This window comes from Hyposmocoma kahamanoa, unplaced genomic scaffold (assembly GCF_003589595.1).
Source record: "Hyposmocoma kahamanoa isolate Upper Pololo Valley unplaced genomic scaffold, ASM358959v1 99879, whole genome shotgun sequence".
Taxonomy (NCBI): Eukaryota; Metazoa; Arthropoda; class Insecta; order Lepidoptera; family Cosmopterigidae; genus Hyposmocoma; species Hyposmocoma kahamanoa.
The window spans coordinates 6,280,310-6,295,163 of record NW_020656077.1 but is presented as its reverse complement, the minus strand read 5'-3'; the positions used below and the strand labels follow the sequence as shown (position 1 = coordinate 6,295,163).

The following is a 14,854-nucleotide window of genomic DNA, read 5'->3' as shown; positions in this document are numbered from 1 at the left end:
TATTTAAATAAACTGACAATCCGCAAGGGTGGGTTAGCCCAAGGAACTATTTATGAAATCAATAAACTGCTGCCCTGTTCTAACATTACCGAAGTATGTTTAGATGACAATTATGTAATTCAAGGAAACTATTACATCTTGCTGGACGAACTGACTTCGCTTAGAATTTTATCTTTATGTAGATGTAGCATCAATGAAGTTGTTTGCGAAAGCATAGTTAGAAGACTAGAGCCAGGACGTCCAGGTGACAAATTACAGTCACTTAGTCTGTCTACAAATTATATCGGTAATAACGGAGCTAGACAATTTGGAGATCTTCTCAGAAGAAATCGTAGCCTTTTTCATCTGAATTTATCCGATAACCAGATTACTTACTCTGGTGCTGCCGCTATATTGGAAAGTTTGAAAGAGTTTAGATTAAATGAAGACGAAATACTAAAGAAAAAGATGAAAAAGATGGCCTACGAAAAGAAGAAGATTAAAGTGTATGAGATGATATTACGCGATCTGCCCACGACGTCACGACTCACAACACTCACTACTTCACGTACTGCGAATACTTCTACAAACAAAAATGAACAATCAACAAAAGAAAGGAACGATAGTATATTCATCCACAGTGAGACGTCTGCTCAAAACGTCCTCCCTAGTGTATATGAACTGGCGTACACTGAGGCGGGAAAAATAGTAGGTTGTTTCCAAGATTTATTCGATGATAAAAATACCGTGGAAAAGAATAACAAAGTGTATTGTATCGGTAATATGCGTCTTTGTTATTTAAACTTGGCCTATAACGACCTGAATGATAGGATTCTAAAACTGATCCGCGAAGTGTTAGAATACCAGGATAGGTTAACCAAGCCTTCAAATAACATTGGTTTGATAAAATTAGGCGTTGAAGGGAATCTATTTTCTAGAAACAACATTGACCTCCTGATTATTCAAGTCTTATTGATGAAAGTATTGCCTGATCGGCAGGGCCGTCATCCTTCTACAAGTGGCAAATTTCGCTCCAAGCGTCGTATTAAAGACTGAAACACGCGTGTCTTTTGATTTTCTTCTTCTTTGTTTTTTTTATTAATTACGAAGCATCGTATTGATATGTACTGATAAGTAAGTTAGTAGGTTTGTTTTTTTACATGAAAGTATGTAAGGTAATAGTTTTAGTTTACATTTTTCTCCATGAAAGTAGACAATATTTAGTTAGGTATTTTATATAGTACCTAGTTTTAATCATGGAGTAAATAAATGTATGTAATCCGTGGTGTAACTTATCAAGTATTAATATTCAATTGTTATGTTTTTGCTTTAAGAAAATTTTTCTTTCAATATGAATAAGAGTCGAATAAGATGAATATTTTCTTTTATGTTACTATTTAGTATATTGAAATATTTCAGACACCGGGGAAAAAGTATATTTTGTTAATTATGTGCTTCTATAATTACACTTAGAAGCATTAAGATGAATTTATAGAGACAATGTGAGAAGTGTCACACATTTTCGATTGTGGAAGCAGTCTGATGGCATCGCAATCAGAGGTGTTGTTGCGCTTACCTTATAAAGAAACGACTAATTCGTATTTTAGTTTGCCTGCTTAAGTTTCTTATCAGCTAGTGGACAGGACTTTCGAAAATAATTTCAATCCCATGGGCCATGGAATTGTAATATCAGGGTTTATTACTTTACCTCGTTATTTTAATTTGAATTTTGTAAATTAATTTTAAATTTTGTTACGAAGAATATTTCTGCGTTGTGATCCTGAAAAGATTTAATTTTAGAATTATGGCAAGTGCATCTATAGCCAATAGAGCGAAGTCAACGAATTGGCTCCGATCGAAATGGTCAGGAACCACTGTAACAACAACGGTGCAAACAGAGGTCCATACTGGCGACGATGGCCAACAAACTTTGGCCTTTGAGAATCTCTTACCGTCTATGTACAATAAATATGGTGGCCTAAATTCAATATTTGTCAAGAAGGACGTAATAAGAGGTTGTATAAAATAAGTTGATACAAATTCATCAATGGTGACGCATAGTTTATTCCTCAAATTCCCTGACCATTACTCACAGGTTGGGGAATGTCAGATTTGCTACGCAGTGGGGGTTATGCAAACAATTTCATTATTTCCTAACATTGTTTTTCATTTTTTCTGCGCTTATTGTATGATGTGTTGATAAAAATTTGGATGGGCCTCTGCCGCCGCCGACATATTCGTGTAAATTAATATGCATGCAGTTTATAAAAGGTTTCAGTTTTATTAATATCGATTGATCACAAACTCGCCTCATGTGAAGACGTAAATTAAATTCCTATTCACCTTGCTTTTGGGAACCAGATGCCGGCTGTGAATTCCACTCCTTTTCCGTATGCATCAGAGAGATAAAGCAAATTGCTTCGTGTATGGATGGATGGAATGTTCCGCACTTTCTAGTAATCGGAAGGAGGAATGGTGTTGATAGAACTAGACTGCAAAGCAGCTCACTTTATTTAACGCCAACGGATTTATGTAATGGAATATGACGCCCGGAGATCGATCCTAGCAAATATTTTCAACAAATCTTGTTGAAAAATTTGTTATTAAAAGGTTGGGGGATCAATGGAATTATTTGCTAAAAATCCCAAAAAAAGTAAGCCTTGATACGCCGTAGGGTTTTGTGGAATCATCGTCATTATTATGATTGTTCTGTGGAATAACTAAACATTTCTTTTAGAACTCAGTCTTTACTTACGATCAATGTATTTTAATACAACGCAGGTGATTTGCCGAAATCATCGAAAAGAAAGGAGTCTTCAACTAAAGAGGAGCCGGTATCGAGCAAGAAAAGCGCGAGTAGAAAAGTTACAGTCAGAACCGTTGAAAGTGAACCAAGCCCTAACGCTATAATTATAACTGCTCGCTATGATAAGTTTAATCGTTTGATCGAATTAGTTATGAATAAAACTGATCTCCGAATTCGTCAAATCATGCAAGTGATTGCTCTTTTAGCGCCTTACTGTGATAGTCTCGGCAAAATAGTTATACAACGCTGTCACATAAACGCTTTTGTCATATACGACTTAAGCAAAATGTTACCATTGACGGCTATAACCGAGATTTGCCTGGATGAGTCTCCATTGCCCGAAGCTAATTATGCAATACTTTTGAATGCGGAGGGCAACGTACTCAAACACTTATCAATAGCAAGGTGTCTTATCAATGATGTAGTGTGCGAACAAATAGCTTCCAAACTACGTTACAATATGATAGCTGGAAAACAACTGTTGACATTGAATTTATCTTCTAATCATATAACTGATGAGGGTGCTAAATTTTTAGCTGACGCCTTGCGAACCAATCGTCGATTGAGGTATTTGAATTTAGCAAATAATTGCATCACTGACACTGGCTTCAATCAAATACTCGACACTTTGACGGAATTTCCTTTGACTCCCACTGAGATAACGCAGAAAAAAGCATGCTGTGTTGAATATTTGAAAAAACGCCTGGCGTTTTTTATGGACCAACTTCATTTTACCGGGCTTCATTCTTTGCCCGATTGCGGTTCACGTGCTTCAAAGATTATTATGAATAAAAGCGATGCCATTATTCCTGCAAAGAGTAGTGGGAAGATACTGCCTCAGTATAGTGCCGATAGAATAAAAAGTCGAACCGAAATACCAGAGATTAAAAAAGTTAAAGCACAAAGTCGTGATATTGAAAAAGTAAATTCGGCGAAATCAGCGACTACTTATTCAAAACAATCTGAGACAGTTAAACCTAAAGATTTTAGTACATTGTACGATTGTATGGGACCTTTTAACCCTGACCATCTTGTATACAAAGACGGTTGGACATACTCCAAGGGAAACCTAGAACTTAGTTATTTGAACGTTGCTTACAATGATTTAACTTTAATAGGTATGAGGAAACTATTGACAGTTTTAACTTATCAAAGCGAAGTAAGACAACCTGGGCAAACAGGCTTGATAAATATTATTATTGAAGGCAATCTTTTACCATCAGACTGTCCAGAAATAAGGGCGATTAATAATGTGTTGGCTAATATACTTACCGGCACACGGTCCAGTACCAGTAAAAAATTTACTTTTACATGATAGAGGACCTCAGGATACGAACGCCAACTACAATAATATTATACAGTTCATGGTAAGACACAGGAATTTATACTCAGTTTTTGCTCAAATGCCTTTAATAAACAGCTCAATTATATTTACAATATTTTAACATAATTATGTAGCACAATGTATAGGTACATAATATATATTTTAATGTAATGGCAATACATTGATTTTCATATTCACTATTTTACAACAGGCATAATGTCTACATTAATAATGGTGATATAAATATAAACGGAATGGCTAAAAATAAACACTAGGTTTGGTAACTATAGTCGATCGAATAAACTAACTGGATTGGTACCGCGCTAAATTATAAACAGAAATGTCATGTTACAAGATTGAATATATTGAACTAAATTTAAACGAATCTCTATACTATATAGACGGAATACTTAAATCTATTTTGTAGATATACAACAATTAATAGACAGCACCAACTTTGTCGTTTGATAACGTAATGCTAACGTACTGGCTTAACAATGTTTTGGCTCTAATTTTTTTTCATCATTACAACACAAATGACCTAAGTTATATTTCATTATCCTAACAAAATATTATCTTAGTTTCTTTGATAACAATACTGCAACAATTACAGTTGTAGGACTTCTGATTAATACCTGATTAAGTTCTAGGTGGCAAATATTCTCTGTTAGGTTGTTGTGCAGGGTAGCCTGTGTCACCTTGCGGTCTGCCTCCGCTGCCCGGAGTAGAAAAAGCTGGACCACTGGGTTTACCTGATGGGTAGCCTTGACTTTCACCAGGGCGAGAGCCGGGGTAGTTTGATGGTCCTTGTGCGCCTGGATACGTAGCCGTTGGGCCTTGAGAACTTGGAGAACCTGGATAACCTGGCGCGGCTGAATTGCCTGTGTAGGACGGACCTTGTGGGGCAGTGCTACCTGGGTATGACGCTGGTGGACCTTGCTGACCAGTACTACCAGGATATGAGGCTGCTGGTGCTTGTGATCCAGAACTGGGATAGCCAGCCGTCAGCCCTTGCGAACTAGAGCTCCCGGGGTATCCAGAAGAAGGGCTTTGTGGACCTGAACTTCCAGGGAAACCTACGGATGGTCCCTGAAGACCTGTACTGCCAGGGTAACCGGCAGATGGACCTTGCGGGCCTGTAGTCCCGGCATAACCAGAGGAAGGACCTTGAGGCCCTATGCTACCTGGGTAGACACCTGATGGTCCTTGCGGTCCTGTTCCTGCGTAGGGGCCCGTGGGTTCTTGCTGATAATCATTTGTACCTTGGAAGCCACCTTGAGGTCTAGATCCGGTTATTGAATAATCATAAAGGTTTGCGTTGAGTTCGTACAGACTCTGTGCTGAGTTGCAATCAAATTGGTTCCACCACACGCAAACGAAGACTTGTTGAGAGAATATTGTCCCATTGGGACAAAGAAAATCGAAAGTTCTGTTATTTGCACAGACGTGGAAAACTTGACAACGTGTTTCTACGTCAGCATAATAGCCAGGATAAGCTTGGGCATCACATCTAAATGAGGTTTGAGGTATTTCTGTCAGTATTGGGTAGTCTTTATCCGGTTCTCCAGGAATAGCAGAATAGTCACCACCTTCATAAGCTCCAGTATCATCGGTGTTAAAGCCAGGTCCGAATCCACTAGGTTTGCCAGGTGTTCCTTGTTGACCGGGTTGGCTTGGATAATTTTGACCTGGCAAACCTTGATTCGAATAGTTGGGCACTGATTGGCCAGGTAAGCTACCGGCGCTTGTGCCCTGAACTGGATATGATGGAGCTGATGGGCTCTGTCCTGAATAAGGTGGTGATGGTCCTTGTCCTGGAAACGATGGAGTCGAAGAGCCTTGGCTGGGATACGATGGACCCGATGGGCCTTGACCTGCGTATGACGGAGATGATGTACCTTGGCCTGGAAAACCTGGTTGAGGGCGCTGGCCGGAACCTGGGTAACCTTGATTGGGACCTGAAGGATAATTAGAAGGTCCTGGATATCCAGATGTGGATCCCGATGCAGCGGCTGGGTCCCTTTGTGGAGTTCCGGGAATGGATGCAATTGGAGATCCTGGAAAACCGCCTTGTGACCCAGGTGTATACCCCGGCCTGCTGGGTGTCGTACCTGGACCAAAAGGCTTGCCAGGCTTGTTATATTCGTATCCACTCTGAGCGGAAACCAAGGCTAGTAGAGCTGCAAAAGAGGAAAACGATATTTGTTAGAAGCTGCAAATAGACTTCGTTTCTCATTTAGCATAAAGTTAAGTATCAAGAAGCGCATAATTTATTTTTTCTTAATTTCCTCCCGAAGGCACAATAGGCCCGAAGAGCAGAACCCAAGATCGCATCGCGTGAGAGCGTATGTCTCGTACTTTCGCAATGCGCCTGCGACTCTAACAGGGAAATTATCGTAACGTAACCTCGCTATTTGGTGAACTGGCTCATCGCAAGATGCTATCTTGCGGGTATATCATTAATTGGACGATTGTCGGGATAACGACTGCGTTCGATGCGAGTTGTGGCAATTTGTTTGACCGGAGATCTTTATGCAATTAGTTTAAGCAGAAGTATTTATTTTTTATGCTTTAATTTAGTCATTGTCAGGTATGAACCGATTCGCCTATGCGACTTGTTATATAAAAATCATGTGTCTTAGATACACATTTCATTGCCTGATAAATAGTTAACAGCCTTTTGTTTTACTTTACATAATCTAAGTAGTGAGTACAATTTTATTATAATAGACTAGTCTACTTAGGTAGTTGGTTATAGTAATTAAGTTTTCCGCAGCACGATGACGTAATTGCCGCAAATATTGCGATAATTTAAACCTTAAGTGCTTTGTGCGGGCATTTTGGCCATTTTGGTGCGAAAAACATTGAGCTTGATTGTTTCCAACATTTTCGCAATTGACATTGGTTGGCCAACACCGTGTGATGTTGTTGTTAATGCCTCTTTTAATGACACCGTCGCATTTCGTTGAGGTTTTCATTAATACTGCCTTGTTAGCGAATCTTGAGGCCAAGGATGACCCTGGTTTTGTTTTTTATTGTTTGCATTTGTTTTTTTATTGAGCAAATATAAGCGATTAGAATTAAATATTCTGTACGTATTATTTTTATCAAACTTTTGTGTTAGGCTATCCTATTAAGTTATCCTAGAGGATAGGATAGCCTAACACAAAAGACAAGATATTCTCACTAGTCCCACTGCTGGGCACAATCCTCTTTCCAGTATGAGAAGGTTTGGGCTGTAGTTCCCACGGGGATTGTGTGCAGATTAGGAACTTCACATACCTATATGAAAATTTAAACCAGTCTCTTCTGTCTTTGGTTTAGTGGTTGAGAACATGGCTAAGTATATTACTCATTATATAGACGTGCCTTAACTAGTGACATTGAAGTGATGGCAATTTAACACAATCAGTTAATGTCGTAAGTCTTGTTCTAAGATGACTGTAAGGTACCAGACACACGAGTTACCAGGTGTCAAACTAGGGAACGCCCTGTACTATGAGTATCAGAGCGACAGAATTTTACTCTATTTAATTACTCTACTTTAGTAGCAGTAGAGCTGCTTTTGAAAGGGTTCGTTCAGGGAAGTGCTGCCAGCTTACTTATTTCTGCCACCAAGCAGTAATGTCAGCATTATTGCGTATCGGTTTTGAAAGTGCAGAGAGCTAAAGAAATTACACGCACATGGGACTTGTCAACTTATGTCTCAGGGTGACGGACGCAGTGGCAGTGCCCTTCAGATCTTTGCGATTTAGAGCTCTGAGTGGCACTGCAACTTTTAGTATCATAAAAAAAATCAGAACACCAAAAGCAGAACCAATTTAAAATTAAATTGGTTCTACCGGGAACCGAACCCGGAACCAGCGTCTACAGTGCGAAACCGATTGGCAACGTATAAAATTTTATTTCGTTTCAAACTTAGAATAATAACGCATAGAATGATAGTTTCATACCAAACAAACTGTCACAAGTGAGGCAAAAATCAAATTCATGTAGGCTAGTTTTAGTAGTAGGTTAATTTTCGGTTTTAGTAAGTTGAAACGCGTTACTTCCTTGTGGAATGTGATGTTAGTATCTATTTTACGTTTGTCGTATTTTTACACTCATTTACCGCACATTTCGTCATTTTTAGCTAAAATTCTTGATCTGTTCGCGGTGCAAGTTGACCTTGAGCACTGAAGGCCCGCCCGCTCGTGTAGGCCCTTTTGGCGCGCTTCAATTTGCCTCACTTAGCGTGTGCGGACTAGGTTTCTATGCGTTATTATTCTAAGGTTTCAAATATAATACTTATTTGTTATGCAAGGCTGCAAAGTTGTTTGCCACGGGTGCTTGTATTGAAACTTGAGTAAGCGAAGGAAGCTAAGACTTGAGCGTAGCGAGGGTTTAAAGGCACGAGTCGCAACGCAACAACTTTGCTGCCGAGCGAAACACACAACTTTTCACTTCACTATAGCGAGGGAAATGGCAAATGAAAGAAAAAACTATAAAACCTTTTTTAATGAAAAGAAAAAGTTTGACTTCGGATGCGTTCTGAATTTACACCTCGTCAATTTTTATTCTTGCTTGTACTATTATTTTGTGTGATAAAGTGATTATTGAAATTATTTTAGTTCTTCGACGAATTAAAATTATTTAATAAACACAATTAGTTATCATTGTCAATTTAATGTCAACAACAATAAGAATAAAATATACCAATGTTTTTATGTTACATAATTAAGTAACGTACGACAAATCGCTTAATTGATCGTGGCATTATCTTTTTATTTCCATCCTCTAAGACCACAGTCCATAGTCAAGTTCCAATTTCAAAAATCGTTTTCACGCTATTTTGCAAAAAACGCTTTTGCGTGCACATTTCTAATGCGAAAGAAAGCCTTTCCGGGCTAGTGAGGTGAAAAAAAATTACATGCAAGGTAGCCTAATTAATAATTTGACCTCTCGCCTTTCAAACCGAGGTCATGGGTTCGAATCCGGACTCGTGCCCCAGAGTTTCTCTGAATTTGTATGATATTTAATTTGAAAATTTACCATGAGCTTTTCGATGAACGAAAACATCGTGACGAAACCGGCACGTTGAAGAAGGTTCACAACCCTCGGAAAACGTGTCAAGTCCCAATCCGCATCGGGACAGCGTGGCTGACAATGGCCTAAAGAGGCCTGACAGGAGTCCCGTGCCCAGCAGCAGGAGTTTTAAAGAGTTGATGATAACGACATTCAAGGCGGAGACCTTATAAATATTAATATACTTGTATCAGGCTCTGAGGTGTGGCTCCTCTTTAAAGTACTAATGAGTAGTGGCCACGAAACAAAAAAAAGTTTTTATTTTGGGTAAGCAAAGCTCTTCTACCTTACAGCCTCTTTACATATTACTATATTTCCTTGTTTTGATGGAAAAGGCGACAATGTTCTTTTCTAGAAGGAGATTAATGAAAGTTTGTATTTTTTTTACCTAAGCCCAAGCTCTGGAGCTGTGGAAGTTTTACGAACGATTACATTATTAAACTTATTACATTCTGTTGTTTTAACAGACCAGTCGATGGCTTCAAAGTACACTACGCAATCAGCCAATTGTAATTTTCACAGAAAACCAGAAAGTGTGTCTTTGATCTGTAATTTTGTATTATCGTAATATGCGACATAGTGTAATAAGTGTGTTCAATTTGAAAATAAAATGCAGATATCTGTTTATTGATATAGCTGTATTTGTTTGGGCTGTGTATAGCTCAAATGTAAACTACAATGAGTGTGTGCGTTGTTATTATTATTATTATTATTATTATATATAGCCTTTCAGTACATATTGTATATGCAATGTATAATGCCCTTGTAAGAAGCCTCTTCGAGTGTAATGCAGTAGTTTGGGCTCCACGTCAAATGCGTTACTTATAGTCTTATGCTAGAGCGTATTCAAAACAAATTCCTGAGATATCTGTACTTGACGCAATAAGGGGCTTATCCCTTCTACCCCCTGATGTATCCTAATCTGTTAATTTTTTGTATGGTGGGATACAAGGAGCTACACGTGCGTAGGAACTTAGCATTAGCAGTGTACGTGTTAAAGGTAATCAGGGGTATGCTATGCAATCCGATGCTGCTAGGAGTATTAGACTTATGTGTACCTGATAGGTACGTGCGGCGACGTGGAAGGACCAATCTCATGATGGAATGTTCATCAACGCGCACATTGCACACCCTGAACGAAACAGGGAATAGGATCGATCTATTCATTGTACTCTGAGTGAATTCACAAAGATTTAAACGCTTTAAATCTTATGTTACGTGTAGTAATTTTGCTGGTCTATTGCGTTGGGTGGACAACCTGCAATAATATCTTAAGTTTGGAAATAAATAAATAATATAATCTAAGATCGCACCCTTGGTGCAATAAATCCATATTTGCAAAATATAAATTTTTCGAAGATGAAGAAGAAGGAGAGAGGTTTTAAGATTCTGTGAACGAAATAAGTCGATAACATTTTTGTTTAAATGTATTATGTAGACAGTGGTAAGTATTACAGTTGTAGAAGTTCACATATATGTATAATATAAACTATTTGATACAAATCATATTGATTGGTATGATATAGCTCGTATTATTTTTATTCATGGATACCTAGGGAATGTATTGTTATGAGATAACTCTATTTTAAAAAAGCAGTTAGGTAGGTTTTAGAAGTTTTTTATTATTTGTTTCTGTGTTCTAGTCATTGTTTTAGATCACGGAAGAAAGCTAGAAAGCAGTCACAGTGACTAATTTATATTTGAATTAACGTTCTTTTAAACATGTATTCGATCGAAACGTTTTAAACTCTAATAGTCTGTATATATATACATATATATTTTATAACATCAAGGGAGGGGGCGAACAAGTCGTTCACCTGATGGTAAGCTGCACGCCTGTCCATGATAATTACAGTGCTACACAGAGCTTTAAATTGCAAAGATCTGAGGGGCACTGCCACTGCACCCGTCACCCTTAGACGTGAGTTGACAAGTCCCATGCGCCTGTAATTTCACCAGCAACCTTACCCTTCAAAACCGGAACGCACTATTTATTTTAAATTTCTTACAAAGGGTGTTAATGTGAATGCATTACTTGAAGAAAAAAACTAGTGTGTAAATATGAAGGAAATGTAATATGAAGTCAGCCTGCAAAATTTATATGTACAATCCATTTTTTCAATTTCAGTAACTTTGCGCTTTAAGATACGAGTTTGAGAAACGCAAACGCAAAGAAAGGCGACGCAATGCTGGTTCCCTCTCATCTACAATCCTGAACATACAATTCGAGCCACCTCGCATTTTTATTCTTAAAGGGCTAGAATACAAAAATATTACCATCGTCGAAGAATAAATAATTATAAATTAGAAAAAGTTCCCCGGTTTTATATATTCAAATTTTCAACAACGACCATGGAAATTACTATAAAAACACAGCTTCTACTTACTAGAACGACAAAAATCCGTGGTAAAGACACGTTTAGCTTATGCACGTTGTCTTGAGCTATTTAATTGAAATATTTGAAATAAATATTGTTAATGATCAATGTATGTATTTGATAGTCATCTTCACAACATCACAAAGGGCAATACATTAATTACGCTTCTATAATAAGATTTTGATTTTGATATTCTTTGCCATTCACGAGACTCAACACTATAGCGAAACAAAAACTTTAAACTGAAGGCAAACACACCTTCTACGTACTTGGATGACAAAAATCCATGTCAATGATCCGTTTAACACTTGCATGTAATCTCGATCTATGATGTTTGAAATGTAAATAATAAATGTGAATCAATACATATTCTGTACCCATTTTTCCCTCAGGAATTTACCTTACGAATGAGTGACGATTTCAAATGTAATTTACTTAGCTGTGATATAAAGATTATTTGAACGTTTGAACGGTTATTACGATAGTTTTAAAGTAGCGTAAGGTCGCAAATTGAGGACATCTTGTGTTGGATACATTCAATACAAGACACATTGTACGCGATTTTTTTCAATCAAACATTATTTGAACTCGTGGTGATATCAATTAGTATATAATCCGGAAGTGTATATTCCACAAAGTTCAAATTACCTTGTACCTAATTGGCTCATTATAAAGATAGTATTGGTTACGATCTATGACGGTCCAGCAATGAATTTTGGGCGAGCCAACCAACGCGAGCTTAGATTTCAGGGTGTAGGGGATCGCCACACGCGTCTCGCATTCCACCCGCTTCAAATTAATAATATGTATAAAATATTAATTTTCTTACCTAAAATGTACGCTCGCTTTGAAATACCTCTACCTATAGAATGTTTGTACAAAAAACAAACCCTCTTAATTTAAATCTAGTATGAAAAGGAACGTAACTCATTTCAATTGTGCGGAATTTATTGTATTGAATTACAGAAAATAACTAACAAAAACAAACAAAAACGCTAAAAACAAACAACAAACTAAAAAGAGAAGCTACAAAAGAAAAACAAATTTTCATCGTATTGATTTTACGCCCCGGCGAAGTTCATGGGTGGACGGGGCGGGGGGTTGGAATATCAGTGTCTGGCATGGTAGCAAAGCTTACGTTCTCCGACTAATGTATCAGGCTCGTTGGTCTAGGGGCTATGACACCTGCCTACTGTGCGGGAGACCTGGGTTCAAATCCCGGACGAGCCATAGTTTCGCCATTGTCAGCTTTTTGTTTTTTAAGTCATTTATTTAACTTTATACTTTAACTTTACCTGGTTCCGTAATAGATAGTTATTATTAATATTATTGTACTTTTATTTTATATAATAATATGGTGCTGGAAAAACGATGAAAACGAAGAAAACTAGGAATACTTCTGATAGCGTGCTATAAAATTTTGTTAAGAAGATTGTTATTTACGACGCATAAATAATGTTAATTATTTCCTATCTCTTGGATACGTAAGAACATTCCATTTCATATAATTATTATGTTTGTACAGTGTTTTTGAATTGGTCAGTATGAGAAAATCCGAAATCATGGGAGACACAAGGAACCTGTATTAGTAACCGTCTTTTTTGTGGGAACAAATTTGACATGGTAATTTTTGTGGTTAAGTGTGAGTTGCCCATAAAGATAAATAAAATTGATTATATTTTTAATGCTGAATTAGTCAGTTTCACGAACATTTCATTGTATCGAAAAAAAACGGGATTACAGAAGTTGCTCAAATTTAATAAAATGTTTTTTCATTCAAGATTTACTATGCCAAAATTGTGAAAGGGTTGTAACCCTAATTAGCCGTGAACACGTGGTTCACGGCAATGAAATGGAAAACTTCCGGTCCACAAAATTTATTAAAGAAGTAAAATTTAAAGAAAGGCTGTAACAATATAAAGGCAAATGTAAAAAAACAAGTATAACAGTATAAAACACTCCCTACACTTTATTATTAAGGCACTTACCCCTAAATGGGCCGAGAAACTGAATTACAGAAAAAGATACATAAAGGCTGTAGACTTATAAATTATTACACATGATTAGCTTATTAACAGCTCCGACTGTTGTGGCGGTCGAGCTGGGAGTGACCGTGGTACGAAAACAAAATGAGAAAGTGAAGGAAGATAGAACAATTCAAATTTAAAATTTAAATACATGTAAAATAAAAAAAATGATAGGATACAAGCGGAGAGAGGCGATACAAAGAGGTGAGATGACGGTGTAAGGAGATCACACCGTCACAATTGTTAGCACTTAATGGTTTCTAAGACAGTTTTCCTGTATCTTCTACGATTTCGGATTTCCCTATACTGGCCCAGTTAAAAAAAAACACTGTACATAATATCTGCATGAAGCAAAACACAGTCAATTTTTAAAAGTAAGTAATACACACCGTGCAATTGTACAATGTATTCAAAAAAGAAACAAACTTGAACCTGACAATGTCTACAATTTCAAATTTATGATGATATTATTTTCTGAGGTACTCAAAGTTTTGTAAATATATTTAGACAATTATGAATAAACTACTGTAACGTTTTAGCTTAAATTTTCTAACCGACTTCTCTTTTTTTTTGTAAGGATGTTACGCGATAACTTTTTTTGAACCGATTTTGAGATGATTATTTTTTTGTTGTAAAGAGGGTACCAGTAGCGGTCCCATTAAAATTTTACTCAGCTAAGTAAGTGTAAGTGTGATGTAAAACATTGTACAAACGTTCGGGACATTAAAGCCCTCGCCTTTAGCTAATGTTTTGAATGCGCATTTTGGACATATCGACGCGACACAAAACACGCTCTCATACCAAATCTTCCCTTTTTTCCTATATCTATAACCTCAACATTTGAACTTGTTACGGGGTAGCTAGGGCAGGGTGTACTACCATCCTCATCATAATTAATGTAATCGACATTTCAGCGAAGTTGCGTTATTAGGGGAACGTGGGGTATTGGGAGCCCACGGGTAATGAGAGCGGTGTTAAACTGGACTTTTTCTATGTTCGTATTTGTGCAAGCGGCGCTCCTATGTTTTCGTTAATGTTCAACAAAGTTCTGAACCCCGGGTTTAGTCCTACGAGATGGTTGCGTGTTTTTCGCTCCCCGTTTGTAAAAATTGCCAAATTTCATCATCCCATCATGATAATAATCATATTTGCTTACTCTGCGGAGACCGGTTAGTGAGTCAGAGAACATAATCGCAGTATTGTGTAGAAAGGGAGAAAGTTTGCTTACTCTGCGGAGACCGGTTAGTGAGTCAGAGAACATAATCGCAGTATTGTG

General features: G+C 37.4%; 2 protein-coding genes and 1 non-coding gene across 3 annotated transcripts in view; 2 read left to right on the top strand and 1 right to left on the bottom strand.

Annotated features, from left to right (window-relative positions):
- The first annotated feature begins 1,654 nt into the window (after positions 1 to 1,654).
- Positions 1,655 to 4,225, top strand: LOC113239374 (leucine-rich repeat-containing protein 71-like). The gene is made up of 2 exons (XM_026476353.1): positions 1,655 to 1,994; positions 2,761 to 4,225. The coding sequence occupies exons 1-2, from the start codon at positions 1,784 to 1,786 to the stop codon at positions 4,098 to 4,100; spliced, it is 1,551 nt and encodes a 516-aa protein (XP_026332138.1). The 5' UTR covers positions 1,655 to 1,783; the 3' UTR covers positions 4,101 to 4,225.
- A 147-nt stretch (positions 4,226 to 4,372) lies between these two features.
- The window catches only part of LOC113239373 (spidroin-2-like), a 43,887-nt gene continuing 33,405 nt past the window's right edge, over positions 4,373 to 14,854 (bottom strand). Inside the window, exon 3 of the mRNA XM_026476352.1 lies at positions 4,373 to 6,289. Within this exon, the coding sequence (XP_026332137.1) occupies positions 4,749 to 6,289 (1,541 nt within the window). The 3' untranslated portion in view covers positions 4,373 to 4,748. The remainder of the gene's footprint in view (positions 6,290 to 14,854) is intronic.
- On the top strand, positions 12,710 to 12,781 carry Trnas-acu. The gene has a single exon. It is a non-coding gene; the product is annotated as a tRNA-Ser (tRNA).

What these genes read in the sequence shown, in the direction of transcription:
- LOC113239374 (XM_026476353.1), top strand. Translation starts at nt 1,784, where the DNA reads ATGGCAAGTGCATCTATAGCCAATAGAGCGAAGTCAACGAATTGGCTC. An exon ending in CAAGAAGGACGTAATAAGAG is followed by an intron (nt 1,995 to 2,760) that starts GTTGTATAAAAT and finishes AATACAACGCAG; the next exon opens with GTGATTTGCCGAAATCATCG.